This window comes from Mycteria americana, chromosome 1 (genome assembly GCF_035582795.1).
Source record: "Mycteria americana isolate JAX WOST 10 ecotype Jacksonville Zoo and Gardens chromosome 1, USCA_MyAme_1.0, whole genome shotgun sequence".
NCBI lineage: Eukaryota > Metazoa > Chordata > Aves > Ciconiiformes > Ciconiidae > Mycteria > Mycteria americana.
The window spans coordinates 42,913,667-42,940,970 of record NC_134365.1 but is presented as its reverse complement, the minus strand read 5'-3'; the positions used below and the strand labels follow the sequence as shown (position 1 = coordinate 42,940,970).

Here is a 27,304-nt window from a genome sequence, read left to right as displayed (position 1 = left end):
GCGGGCCGGGCCGGGCGGGGCAGCCGCTCCGCACCGCGGCCGCGCCGTCGGCGGCGCTGGGCTTCCCCGCGGGCGGCGGGAGGAGCCGCCTTTTCCGCTGGGTGTCACTCTGGGGTGGGAAAGGCGCGCTCAAAAGCCGAGGGGAGGGAAGGCCGCCCGCCACAGCCGCCCGCACCGGCAGCGCGCCCGCCGCAGCCCGCCACGCCGCGGCACGGGCGGCAGCCGCTCCGCTTCCTGCGGGCCGGGGCGCTCCCGGCCCTCCGCCTCGGAGCCGGCGCGGGGCGGCGAGTCATCGGCTGGTGCCGGCTGCCCCCCGACCCCAGCCCCTGCGGGCGGAGGCCGCCGGCCCCGCCGGCCCGTGCGAGAAGGATGCTGGAGAGCGGCTGCAAGGCGGTGAAGGAGGGCGTGCTGGAGAAGAGGAGCGACGGGCTCCTGCAGCTCTGGAAGAAGAAGCGTTGCATCCTCACCGAGGAGGGGCTGCTCCTCATCCCCCCCAAGCAGCAGCCGCCGCCGCAGCAGCAGCCGCCGCCGCCGGCCGAGCCGGCGGCCAAGATCAAGGAGCTTCACTTCTCCAACATGAAGACGGTGGACTGCGTGGAGCGGAAGGGCAAGTACGTGTACTTCACGGTGGTGATGGCCGAGGGGAAGGAGATCGACTTTCGGTGCGCGCAGGAGCAGGGCTGGAACGCGGCGATCACGCTGCAGATGGTGCAGTACAAGAACCGCCAGGCCATCCTCGCCGTCCGCTCCACCCGCCAGAAGCAGCAGCACCTGGCGCAGCCCCACGGCCCGCGCCTCCGCAGCGCCTCCAACTCCGCCTAGCGCAGGTAGGGCCGCGCTGCGCTCCGGCCCCCGGGACGGGACCCGCTCGGCTCCTGCCCCCGGGACCGGCTCCTGCCCCCGGGACGGGACCCGCTCGGCTCCTGCCCCCGGGACCGGCTCCTGCCCCCGGGACCGGCTCCTGCCCCCGGGCCGGCCGAGCCGCGCTCCCCCGCCCGGCGCCGGCCCCGCGGCTGCCCCGGGCTGGAGCCGGCCCCGCGGCGCGGCTCCCGGCGGGGAGAGCCTGCTCCGGGCGCCGCTTCTTCGACTCACCGGCTGCCCTTTGTGCTGTGCTGTGTTGTCTTATTGCAGGTTAAGTTAACGAAGCGCTTTGGGGAAGCGGGACTGAGCGCGTTCGTTGCGGACGTACTTCAGTTGATCAAAAACTGGGCAAACGCCAGAGATGCAGGTAGACTGGAGAGAAGCGGCTCAACAACCTGAACCCCAGCTAGCTGCTGCTGCTGCTGCTTTGCTGCCCTCGGTGCCGAGAAGCATTTCAAATCTGTTATTTATGAACCTTGGAAAGGATCCTTTGGTGTGATGGGACTTCTAGGAGACATGATGTACTGTAACTTTATTTTAATGTATTTTATTTTATTTATTAGGGTTGGCTGTTTGGTTTTTGTTTTTTGGTTTTTTTGGGGGTTTTTTTAAAGACTTGTTTGCAAGACATTTCTGAATGTAGGCCGTATCCAAAAAGCAAAGGCAAAAACAACATGTACGTTAGCTCCCTAAAGGAACTAAAAAGTTCTGGGTAGTTCGGCCGTGTGCAATTTGACAAAAGAGTTTTTCATTTTTACCCGAAATACACTGTATTACACTAACACAGAAAATGTGATGTGCGGTTTGGAATTTGGCTGAAACCCATACTGCATACGAAAACTCTTCTCTCTAATGAGAATAACAATTATAATATGGGTTTTAAACGATATTCTTTTAAAATATTATGCGTGGTGGAAGATGATAAAATTTATTCACGTTTGGTTATTCAAAAAAGTACTGTTGATTGTCAATCTGAGATTAAAATCCATCTGTTAATGTACGAGCGGAGGAGAATCTGACCAACTTCTTCTGTGATACAGGAATCGCAGCTGGATTCCAGTTACCCGTTTGATGTGCTTGCTCCTAGGCTGGAGGGCCGGAGCTGAGAAGCGCTTAGGAACATTTGTCTTAGCGTCCGAGTTCAGGGCTCCCTCTGCACGGTCGGTTTGTAAGCGGTCTGGGCTCTCGCCCTGTGTTGCATTTTCGTGGCGGTTTTTAAATGTCTTGCATTAAAGTAGCCCCTAGTTTAAAATCCATCTTATCTACATCTTAGCGTGCTAATGGATTATTTTGGTCACAGTTTTCATAAGCTGAAAGTTGCTCTCTAGCTGAGATAAACTAGATTAATTTTGGTGTGTAGCACTGTCAGATGTTGAGAGAGGCACGCGATCTCGCCTCTAAAAACATCGACGAAGCCATGAAGTTGGAAAACAAAGGGCTAATTGCACAGCTGGTCTGTCTTCCTCTGCCTCTCAAAAGTCAGCGGGAGTTTGTCGAGGCTGGTGAGAGCGGGTCGGAGCTGTTCGCCCGGTGCAGAGGAGGGACCCAGGCGCAGGCTGGTGTGCTTTCTAGGACAGGGCCCTCCAGGCGATGGGTGTTTTCACGTTGTGTGCCGCTACGGCGCGGGTTCTCTGGTTTAAATTGAGTGGGGAGGTCGTAAGCGGGACGGAGCAAGGAGGCCCGTTATCTCTGGTTCAAGGTAAAAAGTTGCAGCCGCGGAGCTATTTATTTTAACTAGCGTGGTGAGGAAAACGGCTTTTGGCCCCTTTACAAGTTACATGAATGTAAACAAAATCTTTTAAAGCCACACATCCAGGGCTTTTCTGTTTGTGTAACTGAGGCGTAGCTTGCCTGGAAAAGCCCCACGTTCTTGGTTCAAGCTGTTTCTGTAAGTGTTTAAAGCAAAAGACTGAAGTGACACTCAAAGGAAGATCTCAGAATTGGCTACTGCACATGATGGTCCCTTCCTCTGCACCCTAAGCTTAAGCTCAGTCCTGTAAGGAATAAGTTGAGATCTCTTTTAGCCCTCCTCTTTTGTTCCTTGCCCCCAGGTGTCGGGGTCACATACCTAGACGTGCAGAACACGTCATGGTGCAGAATTAAGGCCCGGACCTCGGCGGTCCCCTGTGGTTGCTCCCGAGCGCTTCTTTCCGATCTGGCCCTTGACAAGGTTGCGTGACGAGCTTGGGGTGGTAGATTACACCTGTCCTAACAAAGTTATGACTTTGAGACTAATTGAAGCCGAAGGTGCCCTGCATCTTCTAGGATTAGATTCGCTGTCTTGGCAATCATAATAGCCAATTTCCACATCTCTGTACGTCTGCCATTATCATTCTGCTAATGCTTGGATGTTAGAGCTGTAAGGGGATTCTCTAATGAGCTAGTCAAAGACTCACAAAATAGGCTGTAATTTGTAATTTGGCTCCTCTCTTTAGAGTCATTAATTACAGTTTACTGAGTAACTAATCCACCTTTTCAGATATACAGACGTATCACTGATATCTCACCTACTAAAATACGTTTTAGCCTACTGAAGGATAAATGTAATTGATGAAAATTAATTCCTGTGTGATCGGAGACACGTATTTCTCTAGGAGAGACAGATAGTCCTGTCCTTGGTGGACACAAGCCCCTGAATGCCACAAAAGTCTATGGATCTGGTCTAAAGCTGAAATTTTACTGCTCTTCTGGAAGTATTTGTGCTTTGAAAACAGAAGATTGAGAATTTTAGTGTTATAATTGACATTAAGGTTTGAGAAAAGAGCAGCAAACTAAAAATGAAAGCTGTTTTTTCACTGATTCAAGGTCAACGTCCCACTTTCGCCTTATGTTTCTTGTTTTAAGTTGGTCTGAAGGATGCTCTCAAAGCCGTTTGTACTGATGTAGTTCACCAACAAGCTGTTGCCTGTTGTCATTGCCTGCTGTGTTACCTTTTCGACAACGTTGGCGTCAGCCAAACTCTTGGTGTGAGGGATGGTCACGTCGCAAAATCCACCTGGAGCTGTTCCTGTGCCTGCAGCCCGAGTCAGTGGGATGGGTGTAAGGATCAAACCTCCCCTTTGTGCCTCCAGACTGTCTCTTGGAAACTGAATGGGAACAAATTGGCTGGGGTCCCCTGGGGACAGTCGGACCGTGCGGCTCATGCCGCGTCAGTATAAATAAGGCTAAATTGTCTGACGTGGACAATCCGACAACTTTCTCACGCTCTAAATTCCATGGGGTTTTTTTGACTGATAGTAATTTTAGAGCAAGAAATTGTTAGGTGTTGTAAATGAGGTAGTTCTGGGCTTTTTTTGGCTTGCCCCTCTACTACTGCAAAGTCTTTATTGGAGCTACTTGGTTAAATACTGTCTGTCACTGCCTTGTAAGCAATGGCTATGAAAGTAGGTCCAGCAGATCATGCTCCATCTTATTGGAGCTTTGCAAGAAAATAAATCAGGTTGTCCTTCCCCTTACCAAAAAAAAAAAAAAAAAGGTAACAGCATATGGCTGAAGTAAATTCAGTAGAGAATAAACAAAAATGCCAGTAAAACAGATGCAGGCAAATGCTTGGTAGAGGTAGCAAAACTGTGGACAGTCAGTTCATAAAGAGTTCAAAATTACATGTCTTAATTAAAAAAAAGAAGTGATTAAGGGGCAGATTCAGCAAGAAAATTCAAGCTGTGGTGACCAAGAAAATTTATAAATTGGTGGAAAGGAAGATCAAGTGGATGTTGTCTCTCTGACATCCTGAAGTAATTCCTCTTTTTTAAGGTTCATGATATGCAAATGCCAGCTTCTGAATTATAGCTGCAGTGATGTACCAAATGTTTTCTAGCATATCCTATTGTGAGCAGAAATATCAGTGTCGTCAAAAAAAATTGTGTGTAAATATGACTCATAAATGATTTCTGAGAGATGTGATTTATTTTTCATATTTTTCAAGATGCATTCCATTTCAAATAAAGAGGTATCTATTGAAAGAGCTCTTGATATGTTGGAGGAATGGTTGTTTGGTGGGCTATCTGTTATGATTAAAGCCTGATCTAAGCTTTTCCAATGTCTTAAGCTCAATCTAAGGGCCTAAGAGGAATGATTTGAACCCTTCCGAAGGAAAGACCCACTTAGATGCTCCAATTAATCTTTATACACGGCACAATTATGAGGCTCGGTTTTGCTTTTTGCTGTGTGTGATGTGTGAGCACCCACACAGAGTCACAGAGTCCTGCTAATTTCGGTAATACTCTGCTTGGCGTCACAGTCCATGTACAACAGATCTTTGGGACACAGACTTCAGGCTCATAATCTTTACCCATGAATGCCTCACTCTGTGTGACATGAGGAATCTAAAATGAAGCATTCAATGTGCCTTGTTGCTCTTTTTTATGTACCTGAAGCACTGTGATTGAATTTCAAGTAACCTGAAAGTAGTCCAGAAAGAACACTTCCACCATTCAGCATATCTTCCGACCCATTCTCTTCTAGCTTCGTGGGAAAAGAAATGAGGTATGACATGAAAATTGTGCGATGACTTCTGCTGCTTTGGGGTCTCTGCAGAACTGCAGCCGCTCGGATGCCTTGAACTCCCCTGAGGTGTATTTCTATTGCAGCAGGTCCTCATTTTTAAGCACCTTCCAAAAGCGTATTAACTGTAGCGGCACAGTGTGCATTGACCTAGACTTATTGGTGCTGTTTGCCTTTGCTGGAGAGATATCAATAACCTCTTCCATAAGAAGGCTATTGCTGTAACAAGTACAAGTTCTCTTTTTCAATAATAACATCCAAAATGTAAGCATATGAACTTAATATTTGATACACAAACAATGGCTTAAAGAGCTGACCTCTCAAAAGTGCTGGTGCTCGGCAGCTTTGAAAAGCCAATTAAGCATCTGTGGATTTATTGTTTATTCAAGGGCCCACCGTTGCTTACAGCTTTTAAAGATGTCCCTTATGAGCTTTTAATAACAGTGATAAATAAGCATCTCTGTAAGGGCATAAATGTAGGAGAACAAGAATTTAATAATTTGTCGTTGTTCCTGCTGCTGCATCAATGGTGATATCTTTATAAAGGTGCATCAAAAATGTGTTTCTCTGCTTTAAGTTTTGGCTAAGGATATAAAATAAGGCTACTCACATTTTCATGGTACATATGAAAGGGTCCTAGAAACTGAGGCATTATTTTCCTAGTGGGGAACATTGTCTTAACTGGGTTTTCTCAAAAGTTTTCTCCGATCCAAAGTAGGATAGGAAGAATGCTGAAACTTGGGGATCAATGTGAGGTACAGAGGTAAAATCTGGCCCCAATTCAGAAGCCATTGAAATCAAGAGGAATTTTTCCAGGCTAAGACAGATTTTGACCTTTTGCAAAAATGGGGGCTGCTTCTCTTTTTCTGTTTAGAAAACCCAGGAGTAAAACCCCAGAAGCAAGACCTTTGCCCATAACCTGTGCCAGTAGTGATAGTGTGGTGATCAGGATAACACTGACATTCTGGTCTTTCATCTTTTCCGATGAAATAAGGGTGAGAGGACTAAGAAGATGGAATAATGCTTATGTTTTCCAGGCAAAATAAAATATGAAAGAAGATCAATCTAAATGTCTCCTTTCCCCTCTGAAACAAAATCTAGCCCAGAACAGTTTCTTGCAATTTCATTGAATTCACAGCACAGCTGAAATGGAACAATTTTCTTTGTAATTGAACCCAAATCAGAACTAAACCAAAGCCTTTACTTGTTTGACTGCCTGTTTCTAAGCAGGAACACCTCAGTCCTTCCTAGAAAGTGCCTAAATGACTTTCCTCACCTACCCGTATTTTTTTTTAAATCAACTGTTGTGAAGACTGTCAACTTAAGTCTTTTAAAAAAAGCTTATTTCTAATTTATAAAGTTATAAACAGTATTACAGGTGTTCGTGATAATGTTTTTTCCGTCTTTCCACTGGGGGATTTTTGATGTGTGAGGTAAGGACCCTGGAAACGCCGCACAACTGCTACGTGCCGCTCACAGCGCTGCTTCCTGCCTTCCGAGCTGAAGATGAGCAGAGCAGAAGACGGTGACTTTGGTCCTGCTAAGATCTGAACACCTTCAAGGTGTCCTGACTCCCAAAGGACCTGGGAGCTGCTTGGGGCCTCATGATGGGGCTCAGTTACTCGTGGGGTCTTGGCCTGATGTTGCACACTGAATTTACGAGGAAAGGGGTATCAGCTCCTGGGTGAGGCGCTGGGAAAGGAGGTTGTATTGCTAGCTGGCACCCACGTGAAGCTCGTGCGCTGCGTCAACAGCCTGGTTTGATTGCAGCACCTACAAGTTTTCCTTAGGAGACTTTGTAGGCAAAGCCAGAGGTGAGGCTTCTGTGCTTAAGTGCTTGGGATTTTTTTTTTGTTTGTTTTGTTTAGGTTTTTAGAAAAACATCAAAGCAGAGACATTTACCCCAGCATAGACTCATCGCGGCTACTTTAAATTGGCCAATTTTACAGCCCTTCCAAGTCATTCTGCTAGATGTCTCTAGCGGTGCCAGCCGCCAGTGCAGGGGAAATGGTTGTTTGGATGGGGGTTTGATTTACCTTTTGTATAAAATGGTGCTATGACAACACTGGATTTCGCATAAACAAAATTTTTATTGACCCTACTTCATAATCTTTGTCTTGCAATAGTTTGTAACCAGCCATAGTAGATTAACTGAACCAGTAAATATGTATAGAATGACTAACCGTTACAATGAAGCATACAGTGCTCTGTGGTCAGCAGAGTATTTTAAATGAGATAATTTACCCCACATTTTGTAAGGCTTCCAGCGACATGAGGAAATCACTGCTTTTGTTTTTAAGATCTTGTCAGTGTTTTGTAAATATTTCTGATATTTATGACTACATATGGTTTTGATTATAACTTGCAGGAGGCTCAAGAATTGGGTCATATACTGTTTAGGAGGGGATTATTTCATTAACTGTAATTTTTGTTGGTTTTTGTCGCTCAGCGTTCAGGATCTTTTGCACCTACTGCCGTTTACAAAGGTAAAAGTACGGCGTGTGGTAACAACAGTGAACCTGCGACTCCCTCGGAGAACAAATCCAGCCGGCTCTTGGCTTGGGTGCCAGAGCCAGGGTCCTTTGAGGGAACAGCTCTCCTTCATGTTGCTGTGTGCTTTGGACCCGGGCCTGGGGACGATAACTCCCTGTACCGGCGATAGCACCTCTCTGCAAGGCTCTCAGCCCACTTGTATATCATATCTCTGGTTTGGAGAAGAGGAAACTCGGGACCGGAGAGCCTGTGCCGCCTGCCCAAGGTCGTGCCTCGGGAGACGGAGAGCAGCGTCCGCCCGTAAGTGCCCGTAGGCAGGGTCCCCGTGCCTGCGTGAGAAATGCTGCCTCTCGCAGCAGAGGCTACTTCACTTTCTGTGCTTGGTAGGGACCTTCCTTAGAGCCAACTGCAAATGCAGCATCCAAGCGGGTGCCACAGGTCCTTGGATGGAGGCCCAAATGAGTGACTGCCCTGTCAGGTAAGTTCCAGCATTAAAAAAGTCATCGTGATGCAGCTGCTCGCCTGGTGGAGATAAGAGCAAGACAAAACACGTTTCACGTGGGATTTAGCAGAGCCTTTGGATGCCTTCAGATTATTAAATCAGCTTCTGGTTATTCCCAGCACTAGGCGTTGTGCAAACAGCGTAGTAAGAGCTAAGGGATCTGTGAGTTGTTACCCATTTCTGGAGTGATTAAGCTCTTCTATTTAATGCAGATTACAAGGACAAAGAGAGGTTATCAGCCCCATAATAACTTGAAAGGACTGTATAGATATGAAACCAGCATTAATGCAGCTTTTCCAGCCTGTTAACTGTCTTAACTAAAACACACAAAGGGAAGAAAAAAAAAAAAAAACCAAACTATTTTCTTCTCTCTACCATTCCGCTATCACTTGCCCATTTTACTCAGAAATAAGTTTTGAGAGAAATCCTTTTAGCCAGAAACACTTATCCCAATCACGTGTTTTTCTACCAGAAAAAAACCTGATTGATGCACAAAGCTGTAGTAGCTCATGGACAACTGGCTTATCCCAGCCCGCTGCCGGAGGGCGATGGAGCTGTGTGAGTCTATCTCTGTGGGCTTTTGCAACAACGCCTTAAACTGTCTGTGGAGCTGAAAACTCCTCCGTGGCCTTTCCTGTGCCAGCGGTTACTGCAATAAGCAGATGACCTTGCTAGGGGCTTTTCTTGTACGCAGATGAACATGGGAGAAATTACTCCGTTCTTTTAAAAGCCAGCCTTGAAGTGGAAAAGCTAATTCTTTATTGGCTCTTTGGGACTGCCACTACTCTTAGCCAGTCATAGAGTGGTGCCTCCAGCTGAGTTAGACTTGTACTGGCTGCTTTTTTCATTTTTATCACAGATTGTCAATATTTCCTGTTCCACTAAGCCACATTTCCCTGGTACTCGTTCCTAGTGCTTGGCTCCTAAACAAAGTCACAGCTCTTGTCACAAGGCAGCGGGCTGCATACTTATCCTTCGTGCAAGTGATGACTGGGGGCTCAGCAGTAGGGAAGTAACGCTGACAGCTCCGCTCCCGGGCTGCAGATTGTCAGCATTCCTCACCAGGGCGTCCAGCTGGCCTGGGAAAAGGCTGCCGTTTCGGGAGAGGGGCTCTAAAATAGACCAACTGTCGCTCCAGAGACGAGGAAGATGGAGAGGAATGGTCGGCCGATCTCTTTCTGAGCAGAGGTGGAGTCAGACCTACGAAGCTGCAGAGCCCAAAGCAACTGCTGTGATTCTGCGGGCACAAGCTAAGTGGTTGGGTGCGAAGGGAGAGGGGTACCTGGCGGCTGAGGGGGCAGCAAGACATTATAAAACGATGATAATTATCAACAATAAGCCATTTTCCCTCCATTCTCCTTGTTAAAGAGAAGATAGTAGCTTGCATAAAAGGAAGGATGACGTCTCGCTGGATGGATGTGTCTGGGATGAAACTGAGATCACTTCTGCAGCTCATCTGTGGGCCCGCTCCTGCGTTTAAGAATTAGCCCAGAGCCAGTTAAGAGCAGCAGCTGCAACGGAGCACTTAGCACAGCTCCAGGGAAGCTGCTACAATCACTCCCAAACAATTTGGAAATTGTTCCTCTGTGTTTTCCTGAGGGCTTAAGCAGCTCGCAGTCATGGCCCGCAGACGTCTCGTGTTGTGAAACTGCAGCCACGGGGCGATCAGCTCCCTGCCACCTCCCTCGTCCTCCTTAGTCATCTGGAGGGAGGCCGAGGAGGGGCTTTGCCGGGCAGGAGCTGCCTCAGGGGTGACTCAGGGCAGGCGGCCCGGAGGGCTCAGGGCTCGCCTCCGTCCTGCTGGTGCTGGTTACGTCTGATCAGAGAAGCCTTCCTGGGCGACTCCTGCTCTGAAGGCCTCTGTGCACGCGGAAGAGGAACGGGCTTTGTCATAAATGGTCTTGAAGGTGCTTGCTAGCCCTCCAGGGTGCTTGCTAGCCATGCCACTGCCTTGCTGGAGGCTTCACCAATGCTGCCGTTCCTCGCCGCGCTTTTGCGAGTGCTAGCATGGAGAACGAGCAGCTGAACAAGGGCTTCTCCAGAAAGCTTAGCGGGGGTCTCCGAAGCACCTTCAACCCTGCAGTTCTGCTGTTAATAACCTCAGGAACAGCTCCGCTGACCTGTCTTGAACTGGGGCTGGGGGGAAGGTGCTCTGAGCTGAAAGTGCGAGATAAGTGCTTTGGTTGTATCTCGAGAACAGAGGTCCCCTTGCCCGGTGCCCTGCTAGCCAGCCCAGAGGTGGGAATGTAGCACCCATGCTTGGCACCTTGATTTGCGGGGTTGGAGTCTTTTTTTCTTCCTAGGTTTTCCCTAGTTCTCCATGTTTTGGCCACGGAGCCACCTACCAAAAGGTATTTTCTTTTCGCAAAGGTAATTCTAAACAATTTGGTCATTTTCCTGTTAGCGGAAAATCTGCAGCAATCTCTTGCTGCCGAAGCTCCATGAGCAAGGGTAAGTGCTTACGCAGTTAGCCTTAATTTTAGTATTTAATTGTTGTTCTGGGCGATGGCAGGGCTCTAACACAATGCAAAGCTTGCATAAAAGGAAAGATTATATATATATATATATATATATATCTGCAAAGCTGGCATGGCTATGAAGATCATTTTGCTGGCTTTGATTTCCTAATGTTTTAATTTAACTGGATCCGAGAGGATTTAATGGTTAATTTTCAGAGCATTCACTTAAGGATTTTTTTTCAATGCATTCACTCAAAATGAAGTCAAAACCTTAAATCAAGCTGAATTTGGGAGAAGTAATTTAGTTTTGCTGAGCTCTGGATATGCTTAGTCTTTCCTCAGCCCTCTTTTCCCTTCCTCATCTCTGAGTTTGCCACGCAGCATTTAGTGGGAGAGGTTTGCAAACCACGATGCCGGCAGCTGTTCTGCCATCCATTTTGTGTGCCTCACTGATGAGGCTAGTGCCTTGTAAAGATACGGTAGCCCTCGAGCAGCCACAGGTATGTCCTCTGCTCGGTCTGTACGCAGCCATCTTCTATTAGGTTTGCCCTTGTAAAATGAAACTCCGGCATAGCTGGGGCTTGCTCTTAATTCAGCTGTCACAGCCTGCCCCGAACTGGCCCAGGGCTACTTGGTAGGCAAAGCCCAACAATGGCAATCCTGCACTGATGTCCTTCAGGGCTGTCTTTTTTTATTACCACACCTTTGCAGTCATTGAAAAGCATTTGCAGACATTAAGGAGATGGGATTCTGCTTCCCCTCTCACAGCTGCTAACATCGCTTCCCGCATGTGATCGATTAAGGTAAAACCTGGTTTGCCTTTGCTGCCGTCATTGCTGTCTTTCTGCTGCAGGCAAGAGTGAGTTAAGGTGCCCTGAAAGCAAGGACAGATCTAAAAGCACAGTTTATTTACGTGATACTCTTAACAGGTCTTCCCATCTTATGCCTTGTGGCCTGCCTTTAACCTTGACTTTACGCAGCTGCTGTAAAATCCAGTAGCTCCCTGACCTGCAGCCTGGGAGAGGCAGGCTCAGGGTGGCAAGGTTTGTATGTACCATTCAGAAAAGAAAAATGCTTTTATAACCTAAAGAATTCCCCGTTCATGGAGAAATGCATGTCAGAGGGCCGGGACCTCGCTCAGTGTGATACTTATGCAGGTGACCAACTCCTAAAAGCACGGCTTTCTCTGGAGCTGGCAGTGTTAGCCCAGATTTAGGGGTCCTCATGAGTCACACCCCTGTTCCTGAAGGCATGAAGGTACATGAAGGCACCAAGATACAGCTGTTTTCAGCTCCCAGATGTTGACTACATGACACCAGAAAGCTGTATCTGCATTTCACTGCTGTTGGTCTCTTTAACAGTGTTGCTATAGATGCTACAATGTCAGTAGGCTAAATAGCTCAGAACTGCAGTCATCTATTTTAATTGCTGCCCACTCCCAGCCCATAAAAATCCTCAGCTTTTAGGAACCCTGTTGCTCTTCTCCCTTCACATCCTTTAACGGCTTTTTGAAGAGGAAAGCTCAATTTTTGTATACTTCCTCTCCCTCTTCCAAGAAACCTTGCTCTTAAGTTTATCAGCAGCTTCAAAGAGATCTCCAGCCCCCAGGTTTGCACGCCACCTACTCAGGGTGTTCAAATCCTTCGTGTTCATAGACACATGCACAAGTGAAGCGCCGGGAATGAGGAAAACTTAGTCTATTGAGCAGCCAGAGATGTTCAATAACTGCCCACCCTTGAGAAGCTGTCATTCCTACATCTTGTAGCTCAGGATGTGGGGAGCGTTTGTTATCAGAATTTTTCATATTTGAGGATTGCAAAGCTCTGGGGTCTTCTCCGCTTGCAAAGATAAAGCCTGTACGTCTGCGTGCGTGGAGGCGTGCACAGAAGTGGAAATGTGTGCACCCCCAGGGCGGGTCACGGGAGCGGTGGGGCATTGAGGGCTCCCTGGCAGGTACCAGTGCCCAGGTGCCCATGAAGGAGGTGAGTCCCTGATGGAGACATCAAGAAATAGCTCAGATTCCTCCTCTGTGGTCCCCTGGCACCCTGCAAGGCTTTTCTGCGGAGGATGGATTTGCTGCTGGCAGTCATTATGCATGTCGATGGAAAGCGAACAGTGGAGGAGGCTGCATACTTCATACCCCTTCCTCTGATTAACTGCATGGCCTCCTCGGCAATATGATCTCCTGATCACGTAGTCTGCCCCATACCTTAACGTTTGCCCTCCAGCCTGAGTGTTACCCAGCAGCACATGGAGAGGCACGGTCCTTCAGTGGGAGCGAAGCATTGGTGAAATGGCTTGAGAAGCACGGTGACCTCAAAAGCAGTGGCTCCATGTAAAGGTCTCGAGGCTACGGGACACCAGGGCCTCTCCCTGCCCCTCCCCGGCCTTGTAATGAGATACCATACCGATATCCAAGGGAGCCTTTCCAATAGACTTCAAAACACGCTGGTGGAGGCTTTAGCAAAGACCGAACCTGGCTTTCCTCAGCTGAGTGCCACCCAATCTCATGGAGACCACTTCCCCCTGGAGCCAACGTGCTCCTGGTTCTTCTGGTGCAGCCGCCTTTGCCGTGGTAACAGCACTGATTAAACCTTTCCGAATATTTAGAAGGAACAGCTATAGCAAACCACCAGGGCATTCAGGAAAATAAAGCTCTGGGGGTGAAATTATGGCACTGCTGAAGTCTGTGACAAAATTTCATTGACTTCAGTGAAGAACTTGTCCCTTAGGAAAGTCTGGCATCAAAATAGGAAGTTTGGGCTCCTATTCAATTGCCAATATGAAAAAAAAATTTAAAAAATTCAGTTGCATTTGTCACAATTTGTTTTAGCTCCTTGACTAATGGGTGAAGGAGAGGCAGGCACCAAAAAGGGAAAGTATCAGATACTCAGGTATTCACCCTCTAATACACTGATTTCTGACAATTGGGTCTTGTAGGTCCCAGAGGAAGGTGCAGAGCCCACTTTGGAAGCTCCAGTGGTTGTTTAGATGTTGAAGAAAGAGCTTGTTTGACACATGGTCCCCAGTTGAAGGGACATCTGCCCTGGGCTCGAGTCTGTAGCAGCCATTTCAACACAGCTCCACTTTCCCGATCGTCTATGTGAATTCAAAATTGGTCAGTGGTAACGAAATAGGCATTGCTCATTAATGATCAGATTCTGCCACCTTTCTCATTACTTCTGTTTCTCTGCAGGAGGAACAGCCATTGGCCTCTTTTCAAGAACATTGTAGAAATTGCTGTTAACAGAGTTTTATGAGTTGTTTTCATGCTACTGATAAGAAAAATGTGAGAAAAACAAGTATGGCAGCATCACATAACATCCTAGGAGAGAGCACGTACGGAAAGGAATGGGCAGTCTGCAACAACAGACCCAGGCTGCTCCTGCTCAAGTGAAACCTGTGCAAATCCTGATGTGCCAACACCTGCTCAAAATTTGCCCCAAGGGTGGGAATTGGCTCCACAGCCTCCTGGCTGCGGTGTAGCTCGGTCCCTGCTCGAGCCTGTTTGCTTTCGCTTTGCAGAGCTGCCACGCACCCACACAGCACCACGCACGCGGGAGCAAAGCCTAGGGCTGCCCTCGTCAGCCCCTCGGGGGAAGGCACCCATGGCTGCCCTGAGAGCTCTGCCCAAAGGGACCTGTTTGGCCCCGCCTGGGCTTCCCAGGCTGCCGCTACCCCAGCTGCAGCCTCGCTGGCCTCGCTCACCTGGCAGGCGTCGATGGGGCCAGGGCACCGCTCCGCCGGTGGGATGCCGCAGTTGGGAACGTGCTTCTCGAGGGCGGCGGAGGGGAAGGTAAACCTCCGTCGTGCTACCAGAGCCGGATGCCGTACGGCACCAAGTGGCTGAAACGCTGCTCTCGGTCGCTGGCTCCCCAGAGCTGCTCTTAAACCACAAAATCTGGCTCATCTTGGTAGCTCCGCTTGCTTGCCAACAGCTGCCTAATAAGTCTTTTCTCTGCGCCGTATAAATAATTACCGAGCTGTCTTCTCCTCTGTTGCTCACCCTGCCTCTGAGCCAGCCCCTGCTAACAGGGTCATGTTTATGCCGTCTATCCCTGAGGCTGCCCACAAGCCCTGACACGCTGTCCCACGCAGCCTGTGAGGAGAGCTGCACGGGGCAGCCGCTTCCCGGGGAGCGGGGCCACGGAGGAGGCGGTGGCGTACCCCACACGGCTGCCCTGGGGATGCTCTGCCAGGCAGCCGCCTGCACCGGGGCAGCCAGCACCCCGTGCGCCCCACGCTTAGGCTGATTGCACAGCCGCCTCCTCCTTTGCAAAGACATTGCCAATGCTGGGGGAAACAAGCGAGAGTCCCAATTCATCGTGGGGCGCTGGGAGCAGGGGCGGGCGCTTAATCCACCTTCGCACGGGGTGAGGTTTCCCCATGGTCCTACGCGCCCTGCCCTCGCTGCATGTCCCCGTCCCCACGCCGGCGGCTGTGGGGCTGGTCGGCTGGGGAGCTGGCTGCCGGGGGCTGTGCCAGGGCGATGCTGCGTGGGGGGCTGCCGCCCCAAACCTCGGCACAGCGGTGCCCGCGGCAGCGTGCCGTGCTGGGGCCGGCTGCCCGCCCCGCCACAGGTCACAGGTTAGCCACAGCTATGTGCCAGAGCTGGGGCCGGCCCCAACGTTTCAGCTTGAAGAAAATTCCCACCTCTAAAGACTGATGCTTTCCCTACGAGCGCACGTGGGCTGTAATACCCTCCGTCTGCAATCACTGTGTCCAAAGGCGGAGGGTCCGTTGTATCTGGTCCGTGAAGAGTGACTCATACCTGGACACCTAGTCATTAGAGGCAACACTCACGAAAGGAGAGTGAACGGTTTGCCATTACTGTCTTCCTCTGTGGCAGTTCCTCATAGAAGTACAGACTTAAAACTAAGGAGCAAGTCTTATTTGCCAGCTCCCGGTGACATTCCTGCCAGTTTAATTAGCCCTTTCTGGTTATACCTGTATGAGGCATGCTGCAAGCCCTGGGACCCGCTCTGCTGGGCAGGGGTCAAGCCCAACAGGGCATGATAAAGAAATGGAAACCCTGGTTCATTTTGATTGTCTTTGTATTCAGACTGAAACCAATTCCTGGATGTTTCAGGAAACTTCCCTGAAACTGGGAAGTTTCAATGAGAGGTCTGGCTGGACGCGGTGAGGACCTCCTAGGTCGTGAGGGTGGTTCACAAGGGAGACAAAGAGGAATCTTTCCTTCCCCCTCGTGTTTGCCTCCCATCTGCTGCACCCACCCCTGGAGACAGGAGCATGGGCTGAGAGCACTTTGGGTCACAGCCCCTCATCACCTTGCGTCCGTGCAGCACGTTGACAGCAGGCTGGTCACCCAGGACTGGGCATCCTATGTCCTGAGGATGTTGCAAGTAACAACAAAGCAATATTATTCTTCAATGACTGCTGATCTGCCACTGTGAATCCCATGGTCCGAGTGCGGCATGAACGATATCACCTTTATTAACTCTAAGTGTGTCTATTTTTCTACGAGACATTGACTTCGTAGTATCTGCAAAGAGGACAGAAAGGGATTTCATCCAGCTCTGACTCTTCCTTCCCAGCCTTGCCTGTTCTGATTCACCTTCTTCTTGCCTAATTGTTCTGTTTCGCCCCAAATCTGTTCTTCTGTAAGTGTGCCCAGCTCACAACAAACATCTCCACCGTTAGCACAGGCAGGGAAGCGGTTGCGTGATGTTGTTGTCAGTGGATCGTTTATCTACTTGTAATTCCCATGGCTCCAGCTCTGTGAGTGCTTATACACAGACCTCATTTTGCAGGGGTGGCAAGGGGAAAGGTCAGTGTTTATGAATCATTTCCTCCTGGCTGTGGCAATGAGGTTGGTTTGTGGAGTGAGTCATGGAAGAGCAGCCCGGAACGGCGACGATCTTCAAGGAAAAGACCTTCAGGTCCTAAGTGACCCTTCAACTCTGCAGCCAACTTACCATCATCATTTCACATCCCTGGTCACAAAGATCTTTGTTTACTTAAAACTGTAGGTTCTGTATGTATCATATACCATGTGCGCGAGAACCCTTGCTTCTCCTGGAAGTATTGCAAGGACTCGCGTGTATGACTGCCATGGTAAATCAAGTATTGCATAGCGAAAAGATGGAGGGAAGCCTACCATGCCTTCCTCTGTTAGGAAGACGGGCTTGCATTTGAAATGCCTGTTATGGAAGGGGAAAGATTTTCCTAAAGGGAGTAACCTGATAAAACAGAGTAGTTGAGGCTAGACTGATTACCCCTTGGAATGAAATTTCCGCGTGAGCGCAGAAGTGATGCTGCCAGAGGGCTTTGTCTATGTATTAACATCAAGGAGCCAATATGGTATGGCTGTGTTCCGAGCTGCACAGACGTGGAGTGAGCCCATCCCCACAGTGCAGAGCATAAAAACGAAAAGGACTGAGATGCTGAGAGAGGTTGTACGTGACCCACCTCAACACTTTTGAAATAGCATCAGCAAATTACCACCCAAAAGATGCATCCTCTCACTCAAGAGATCCAGTTTTAGTGCAGGCTTTCAGGGAAAACATTTAATTCCCTGTATTAAAATGTTTTCCAGAAGAGCTGCCCAGCTGCAAGCTCTAAAATATTCAAAACTTCCTCCGGAGTAGAGTTATTTATTTTTGCTGCCCTGTTTTCCCCATGCTCTCTATTGCTGCATTAGGACTAGTAGGAGCTGCGGTGGTGAGTCAGGCTCCTTCTTCACCCAAACGCCCCGAGGTTTCTTTTGCGTCCCTTCGTCCCGGCACGCGTGTGGCTGGCAGCGCTGGGACAGGTGGAAAGAGCCGGGCTGGGCTTTCTCGGGCACTCGGCAGGGTCCGGCCACATTTGGCGCAGCAGAGCGTGACCGTTCCCGGCGCTGCCCGTGCTGCGGATGCCTGGTCCCTCGCGGCTGTTGGACATCTGCGAGGGAAGCGTGCTCATCCCGTCCCCTCCCCGGCGCGGGAGTGCTCCCGCCGAAGCCGGAGTCATATATCTCCCCGCTTGTCGAGACAGAGGGCAGAGGTTTGAGGGGCTAAAAGTAGAAGGGGAGCGTGTCAGCTGACGGCGGTTCCTGGGTGAGCTGCTTCCAAATAATATTCCCAGCTGTTTCCCTGACAGGGCATCCACCTGAGCATCCTCCTGGAGCCGCATGGGGCTTTCTGCTCGGCCTTTCGCACCACTGCCACGAGGCCACGGTCCTACAGCAGTAATTGTCAGCGTAAGATGGGAAATCTAATTAAAAGGGAGATGAGCTACAAGGGGATAACATATGGTGGGTTCACTTTCAGCAGGCAGACAAGGTAGGCAAGGGGAGGGCTTGATCCTGGGGCTCACTCCAAGGCGCAGGAGGGCTGGGAGGCTCAGACCTCCTGCCAAGGCTGCTTCCAAGCGTGCTGTGCTTGCTGCGGTGAGCCGGGGGAAACCGGCAGCCCTCTCTCCACGGCAGAGGCAGTGACAGGCTGAACCGTGCTCTGCCGCCGGCAAAAAGTGCCCCTGGCTGCCCTTGTGAAATTACGCTGTGTTACACCCTGTAGGAATAATTTCTCTTTGGCCAAAGCAGCTCCATTTACAGCGACCCTGAGGGCTGCCAGCCAGGGGGAGGACCCCGGCAGCAGGGGGTCTGCACTGCTACCGGCGCGATCTGCCAGGGATCCCACCTGCCTTGGCAGCCGGCGATGCCGGGGGCTACCCAGGAAAGCACTGTGCTTGTGTGTTACAGCCTTCCCGCTGCAGCAGGGCTTTGCTGGGCTCAAAGCAGGAGCATCTTCTGTGGCATCTCCGGGCACGGGGATGGTGCTTGCCGACGCAGCCCGGCCGCGGGGAGAGCTTGGCTGCTGGCAGGCTCTGGCTGGCTGACGCAGAGCCGGTGGTGCGATCCTGCCTGTGATTGCGACCGGAGAGGCCGACCACGTAGCAGGGAGAGGAGGCTTTATTTAAGAACGGAAAGTGCAAAACAAACTACCCACCTGTGGCCTCCCGCGAGCACGGCAGGCGATGCACGAGCGGCTCTCCCAGCAGAGCGGGTCCCGCTGCCGCCCCGCTGACGGTGGCTGACACTTCCATGTTTCTAAAATAACCGGCAGCATGAACTCTCAGCATTTCACACATCTGAAGGCCAGATCGTTTCCTCTGAAAGCAATCCATAGCCACCTCCGATCACCACAGAAAGACAATGGTTGTCTTAATAACGTAACGTCCTGTGCTGGATGCTTTCAGTGCTGATGGCTGCATGGCAATTAGCAAAGAGGCACCCCAAATCGCAAAGGCAATTGTCACATATGCGGGAAGGTATTGTTCATCCTCAGGGATTTAGAGCTCTGTGGCACGGTATTAACAAATGTAATCCCTCCATTCAGTTTAGGACTTTAAGACTTTCTCATATATCTTCAGTATCCTCAGAACAGCTAGCTAATTCACAGGAAAAGCTTGAATGTGAAACACATGTTTCAGCAGAGTTTTAAATCCTCACAGTCAACATTTGGCTGGAGACACTTCTTTTTATTTCCCTCGGGAGCTTATCGATACTGTTGTTCAAGTGCGCAGTAACTCTTGGAGGTTTTGCTTCCTTTATGCCTACTGAAAGGCAGCGGGCTTATCTTACTGAACCCATCAGCAATAACTGAGGAAGGGATATAAGATAATTTTGAAGTTGCACAATGCTCTTCCAGGTTGGACCATGCCCAGTTTCTTAACAACGCTCCAGTTTTCTGCTGGGCACCCACAAGTCAATAACATGAAGTGACTACACTTCAAAAATCCTTCCACATTTTCGTATTTCCCCCTTGTCGTAGCAATATGGCATGTTTTTATTTACATGGCTTCATAGTGAATCTTCTGATTTGGATACAATGTTCAAGACTTTGCACTTTAAATGTGTTAACAGCATTAAGGACACACGTCTGTATGATCATGGTCAGCAGTGGCTCGTCTTTTCTGTATGATCACTCTTTGGATCAACCATCTTGCGTGTAAGCCAACGATGATTTTTTTCACCTTTCCTTTTCAGCTTGTCTTCTTTCATTGCTTGAAATCTCTTGTCATAAATCTCTTTGGAGAAGGCAGGGTGAAACACTCCACCTGTCTTTAAAACTACACAGCTCTCGGGGGAGCGTGGTCCTACTCCTGAGTGTGAATTAAGCCAACTTGAGGACCTGGCGTTGGCCACGGGGGGAGGCAGGAGATGGGGAGACGTGCCCAGGGTGGAAATCCTCTTTGCAAAGGGTTTTGAGCCTTCAAATCTGGCTTTGTTTTAAGTGTGAAGAGCAGGACCCCTCTCCCAGAATTTGGGCGCCATTTTCTGTACTGTGCATTCCCCCCATGAAATGGCTGTTTTTCTCACTGTCCCCACTTTCTGCCTCCCAACACGTTGTCAGAATAAAGCATACAGATAAGTGCTCAAGCATTTCCTGAGCTGGTAACCCTGCATCCTAAGGGACAGTTAATCTGATCCAGCTGAAAGCTTGAGTACCAAGTGTCAATGTGTCTCTTATATACATGCTGTATGCAATTTTGAATGCTTCTTTACTGCACTGAATAGAACACTTAAAGTGCTCCTCTCCCTGCAACTGCCTGGCAGCAGGGGCATTTTTGCTATAATATTATGTATCACATGTCTAAATATAATAACATTCTACATTATATATAGACTCTGTATAGATGCATATACTGTATACACATAGCATATAGTTTAGAACTATTAGTAGCTGTTTTCAGCTTTTGGGGGACACGAGGAGCTCTCATCAGTGATGAGGCTTGTTTGGCTGGAGCAATGGTTTTAAACTTGTGGTCTGTGGGTAACTGAAGGGTCTTCAAAAAGGGACTACAAGAAAAAACAAAAGCCCCTAGGCTTAAAAATCTCTACCCATGGCTCTACACATCATGGCCTGGAAAAATCTTACAGGACTGAATGTTGCAAGAGGTTGAAATGCATTAGTCCGTGGCCTTGTTTCTGTTGCTTTGTAAGTGTCCCTGGACTATTCAATGAAGTGGCATCAGGACAACTGATACGCATATATTTTAAAAGAAGATTCTTCCCAATTATCCTCCTTCTACTAAGCCTTGTCCCAGGGTTCTCACTCCTTTATGTATAGTCTGCCTGACCAATGTCACCCATCCACTTCTATGGAAGCTATTTAGGTTTCCTGTAAGAGAAAAAGAAAGACTCGGCTCTTAAGCTGAAGTTGCGCCAAGTCTAATCTCCAGCCAGCAAATGTTTTCTTCTTCTTTTAATTTGATTTATTTTTTATCCCAGCCCAGTATATTGTTTCATTGCATGGAGAAAATGTTAGCACAGTGGGTTGGTAGAACACCTGTTGCGTAAATCTTGGTGATTTTTATAATGTGAACTCCTGCTGGCAGAGACAGCTGTGTCTCACATTTAAACACAGAGTATAAGGTATCCGAGGAGGAAGGAGAGGAGAAAAAAGGCTTAGCATAAGAAAACAATACATCAGTGGCCAGAATCTGTTGTCAAGATTTATAAACTAAATGAGTTACAGCTGAAGTGGATATTAAAAGAAAACCATTCTGTTCCTAGAAGACGAAGTGTGTTTTCTTATAGGGATTCCCAGAGGACTTTGCATTTCTGACAACGGACAGAGTAGACAGCTGGTCCACATAAAAATGTATGTGCTAATTAACCTATCCCTCGCATTACGCCCAGAGAATATTTAACAAACAGAGATGTTGCTGAGGAATACTGGCAAAACTTGGGGGGCTTTCTTGCACAGCAATAATTCCCCTAACTTGCTATGCAAGGTCCTCAGTCTCATTGGTTCGGCAAGATCCTTGGCAGGAAAGGATCCAGGGAAGCAAGATCCAAGGAAGGAAAGCAGGACTGTTGCGTTCATCAGCAGAACTTTGAAAAACTCGGGGTATTTTTTTTCAATTGCAGTTCAGCCTCCTCCTCCTTCTCTCCGTCACAAATGCCAGTGCCTGGAGGCAGGAGCAGAGCCACCAAGCCAGATGTCTGCTGGCCCTTTGGACAGCCCCGTTCTGCATGAGCTATCCCCCTGTGAGGGTGCTCGTGTAGGCAGGACCTCATCCCCAGCGACAGTGGCTTGGGCATGCTGGTGTTGGGCACGTGTCGGTCCGCTCTGGTGGAAGGGGGATGTAAAGGGTCTCTTCACCCACATGTTGGTTCATACCTTGCAAGGCCATGGGGCTGCCACCTCGCCTGGACTCCGGGCAGGAGAGAGGGACAAGACTGCTCAGCCCTGCTGAGAAGTAGACATTTTCAGCACGTCCACAGCTGTATGGTGTGAACCCCCCGGCGCGCCTAAAACTCAGGAACCAAATTTAAGTTGAAAGAGTTAACCCAGCACAGTGGGCTGGTGTCGGAAACAAACACGTTATAGTAAAAACCAAGTCTCTGAGCCTGCAGTGGAAATTTTGTCTACGCAAAAAGGGGAATTGGGCCTTCAGGGAACAGCCTTGCAAGCAAATTAGAATAACACTGTAGGAAGGGTGATGTATGAGAGAGTTCAACATTTGCAACCAGATCAGGGTGGACTTTTTCCTTCAGTGTTTGATTATTTGTGCTATTACTTAGATCATGTCAAGTTTACTCAAACATAGTTGTATAGTGTTCTCCAAAAGCTTATCCCAAATATTTTAGTTCACTTATTTCTCTCATCCGCTTCCCTTTCCTCTTCCATTTCACTATTACAGATGTCAGTTCAACAAATAAAGTATGTGGGCAGAACAATGAAACTATTCTCTTGTAAAAAAGAAGAGATTATTTCATTCTCCTGCTATTAACTTTAAAAGAAAAGGCCTTTTGTACCTTTTATACAAGCATGTGCTATGATATGGTTGTGTACCTCATCTCCTTAACTTCAGAGGAAATGATTCATGAAGGAGAGTATCTAGTTGGAAAGACTGTTGGTATACCCTCAAATTCCTTTTACCTAGGAACTTCTTTCGAGTAAGAAAAAGTAATTCCTGAGCATAACGCGACACAGGTAACCTGGACTGAGCTGCTTCCCGCCCCCCTTGCTCTACTCCAAAATCCCGGCTGGGCTGTGAAAGGGTCTGAGGAGTTCTCCATCTATTTAGATACATAATCTCATTTTCCTTATTTTCCACATTACTTTTTTTATTATGAGGGTAGGGGAATGAAAGGGAAATGGGAGAAGAAAAGGCTAGGATCGGGTGAAGAAAAAATGTATTTTTTGGGGGGGAAAAAAATTATATGATTTTGAGGTTTTGTCTGACATGGACTATCTATCTAGAGTAATTAATGAGAAAATAAATAACTTTTTTGATGTAAACTATTATTTTTGTGTGACAAAAACATTTCTGTTGCTACTCTAAATATTGACTATAAGAACAAGTATACCATGGCACAGAAAACATGGCTCATCTTTCTAATCAGAAGATGCCATGATTTTTTTCATGCCTTGAATTATTTTCTTTCCACTCATGGCATGGGATGTGGCCTGCTACGAGTATTTCAGCATCACTCCGCCTTCTGTGAAGACACATTTCACATGAGGCCAGGTGGGTTTAGTGCCAGACCTTTTATACAGCTTATCAGGACAAGGGCAACAAAATCCTGTTGGATATGGCCTTCACCTTTCCTGTTGTGCATCCCTCCTCCATATACCTCTTGTCTCTGACTGCTTTCCCTGCAGCAATTCATACCATGTGCTTGGCCAGCCTGGCAACGTGGAAGAGCTGACATGTCTCCAGAGTAAAAGAATTTTAATTTAGCACAGAAACGACCTCCTGGATCCTGTGCTGGTGCCAGCAATAGCTGTGCTGTCAGGATACAGCCCTGTGGAAGGCAGACACAGGTCTGGTGCCAGGGGGTCCATGAAGGGCCACCAGTGCCACTCTGGCCCCATGGCTGGGCTGGTGGCACCCCAGGGAGATGTTTGCACCCCGAAGCCCTCTTGCCCAGGCTGTCTCATTCAGGGAGAGCTGTGAAAACAAGGCAAACAATTTTTTTCTGTTCTCGAGGGAGCAAATTTAGGTTTACATCTGCTAACGATGGCTGATCCGCTTAATGGTGTGGGCGCCGCAGCATTGGCTGGCATTTGGACCCCGCTAACGGCTGCGCGGCTCCTGGGCATGAATCACACGTCGCATTGATAAGGACGGACATTACTCATCAGAATACCATGGACCCAATGCGGCAAAAGTGTCGCGGTCTATTTTGAAAACGTTATCTCACGCTCGTTTCCTTGTACATCAGGCATTAGCCTCAACAATAATCCACTAAAATAGTACATTACTTGTTTCTAGGAAAGATCTGCTACTTGCTGTCTTTCAGCCGGGTTTTGCTTGTGCACAACCACCCGTAAGCGGCTACAAAATCGGGATTGAATGAAGCTGGTTAGTAGCCAGACTCTGAATGCAGAGCTGCTCATCCGCGTCCGGTGGCAAGAGCTTAGTCTGCCCTGCCGACACGCCTGTGCACTCCCTCCTGCACCCAGCCTTCATGGGGGTTTAACATTTCTGCCTAGGTTTTATTCGGAGGATGATCTAACTCGCCACAGTTCATTTTTTCTCTTATTTCAGATCTTGGTGCCATTCAGGTCACGACCAGTATTCATATTAGCACAATTCTTTGGTTTTAATTAAAAACTGGCTTGTGTGACTGATCATAGCTTTGCAAATAATATCATAAGATGAGTAAGGGAAAGGAACAGAACCTACTTTATTTGAGACCAGGTTTTGACATCCTTCTGGTGAACGATAATGAAGCCTTTGAATAGTCCTGTTACTTTATTTTACTTATTTCTGTGGATCTACTTCCAGGGCAAGACTCAGTGCAGCATAATCTGGGCCTTTATGATTTAATATCTTTTGCTGATGAGGAAACTTTACTGGTCCAGCCCTCCAAGTATTTTGAATGTTTCATAGCTTGTGTCTGTCCTGATCTCTCCATCTTCCCTTAAAATGTGGCTAGAATTTGGCTGCTAGATCACAAAGCTGGATCTATCATCTTTTAAGCTTTCTCCTGAGTTCTTGAAGAGGTCACTGATTATGCATGATGCATCTTCCAGAGACAACCAGTTTTCTGCCATTTTAGACCAATATTTAAGCACATAACTACATCTGCATTGCAGTCTAATGACCAGTTAGTGTTTAGCTTAGAGTTATGCTCATATCTGAATTTATTCTGGCCTTTTTGCACCCACGAAAACACTACCGACACACTAAACATCACTATCCATTGGGAAATACTGTATGGTTTCCGTTGTGTTGAGTAATTGTGAGCCTCATTTAAAAGCGAATCTGGTATGCCCGAGAATATCATGGTATTTGGGATGGTCTGGGAGAGAACCGCTTTGTGTTCGCTCCTCTGCGTGTGTGCAGCCCACAGTGAGTGGGAAGGGGGCTCCTGCCTCAGCACCATCCCAAAGGCCAGTGACTGTGCTTTCTGCGCACAGGGCGTGGGGTGGCAGCACTTCCAGAGGCCCCAACTTTTAATTTTGCTTTTTTGATTATTGTGCATATATTTACCTGCACACGCGTGTATGTGTGTTTCTGAGCCGCTTGCTCGCTCCTCAAATAACGCTGGAAATCCTGAGACAGCTGGAGGAATAAAGTGCTAAAGGAAGAGTGGAAGAAACAAGCCCATCTATATTACGCAGTCAGGCTAGAAAGACTAGAGGCATATCAGTGTTTTGTAGTATCAGCTACTTTGATATATTTAGTGCCTCACCATTGTTATGTTCATCCACGTATACATTTAAACTTGCCTTGCTTCCAAAGTGTGTTGATGCAACCCCATAATCAAGGGAGAAAAGCCCACAACCTTCAGGGAACGCCTGTAGAGGAAACTCAAGCCGTCTCGTAGCAGAGGTGCCAATGTGGTCCCTCCTGCCCCGTGGATCCTACATGTCTTTGTGATAGCACCATGTGACAAAACTTTCCTGAAAGGCTCCAGCATGTACGATGGTACAGGGGAGTTACAAGTGCCTGAGATCAGGCTGCCAGCCAAAGAGGAGAAAGCAGAGGCACCCCTGAGTGGGCTGGTGGGATGCGGACAAGACAAACAGCAGATACCCAGAAGGAAGAATACGAATGCAAGGAGTTGGATCAGAAGACGTAGTAAGCTTAGACCCCCGCATATAAACACAGACATATACAGGGGCCTACTAATACTTATATGAACATACTCTGCTGGAATTTTCACCCATATTTTAACTCACACCTTATGAAGAAGAATTTTCTCAGCTTTTCATATTCAAATTCTTTGAGAATGATAGAAAATGCTCAAGTCTTGCAATAAAATGCATTACTATAAAAAAAGTTGTTGGCCAAACCACACAGGAAAAGTATTTCTATATTAATATCCAAACCAGCTGAAAAGCTGTAGTCTTCAGAGCCGACCTCAAAAATTATGTGTGGATGTTTGAAGACAAGTGTCAATTCAGTCTTTGCAAGCAGAGAATTTGCAGGAGAAAGTCTTGGCTCTATGTGTTTGGGAACCTGACTCATCTGCTGTCTTTAAGCAAAAATAAATTCCCCTTCCCTTGCTTCCTTATAGGAAGGGGACAAAGCCAAAGAACAGCCTCTTGGAAGCCCTGGCTAAGGCGGGGGGGCTTCTGTTTCTATTAATCTGTGGAAATACTGTGAATTCAGGTTGAAATGTAATCAATTAAATCAACGGTATTTATCTTTACTCTTCAGATTTCATTTTCAGTCTTTTCTTTGATCTTTCTTGCCTATTAACTTCCACAGCAGGGTGGAGGTGGGAGGGAATTGTCTGTATAAAAAAGTTGAGGGAAGTATTTTTTCACCCATGTTTATAAACAGTAAGTTTGCTGTGCTGAATCTACTTCACCTTAAACAATGCCATTCTGACCATAGTCTTCGGAGGCAGAGGGGTCCGCCTCTCAAGGCTGGATTTGGTTCAAAAGAGGCATATGAAGGAAACTTGTTCTTCAAAATTGGTCATTTTTAGTGTTCCTTGACATCTTTTCACCCCTGTGCTCTCAGATACACCCTGCTTCTTTTCCTCTCCTGCTCTGGTTTCACATTCTTGCCCATAGCAGAAGCACTCAGCAGGCTGCAGAGTATTCAGAAAACGTGGGCAGACTTGATGCTTTCTTAGCCCGAAGAGACATATTCACCCTTGACTGAATCCCATTAGCTTAATGCGTTATGCACATTAACTTTTGCTATGCTGGCCTGGGTACTTGACACAGTCCATGACACCAAATCCTATTTCTAGAGCTGTAAATGTAAATCAGTATTCCTGGTAGTCACGTTCCAGTGATATTTGTATAGATGGACACTACAGTCTGATTTGTATATCTGCTATTGTAAGCCTTTAAATTTTCCAACACAGTAGCTCGCAGGGCCTGAAAAGGAGGTTTACTGGGAATTTAAGAAAACAAGAAAAATTTAGAATGTGCTTATGAAGGAATTAATGTAGTTCATTTATTCTGTAAGGCAATATATTTGTATAGCTTGTCTATATATATTTTTCTGCTATTGTATGCAATACAACAGCTATGTACTAATTACATTTGCCGTGACTCGGGAGCAG

General features: G+C 48.0%; 1 protein-coding gene and 1 long non-coding RNA gene across 2 annotated transcripts; both read left to right on the top strand.

Annotated features, from left to right (window-relative positions):
- The first annotated feature begins 9 nt into the window (after positions 1-9).
- On the top strand, positions 10-4,826 carry PHLDA1 (pleckstrin homology like domain family A member 1). Its single transcript, XM_075495787.1, has 2 exons — positions 10-827; positions 1,132-4,826. Exon 1 carries the CDS (start codon positions 370-372, stop codon positions 820-822), a length of 453 nt encoding a protein of 150 aa, XP_075351902.1. The 5' UTR covers positions 10-369; the 3' UTR covers positions 823-827; positions 1,132-4,826.
- Positions 4,827-10,358: 5,532 nt separating this feature from the next.
- Positions 10,359-18,433, top strand: LOC142406934 (uncharacterized). Its single transcript, XR_012774755.1, has 3 exons — positions 10,359-10,710; positions 13,759-13,936; positions 14,015-18,433. It is a non-coding gene; the product is annotated as an uncharacterized LOC142406934 (long non-coding RNA).
- The last annotated feature ends 8,871 nt before the right edge of the window (positions 18,434-27,304 follow it).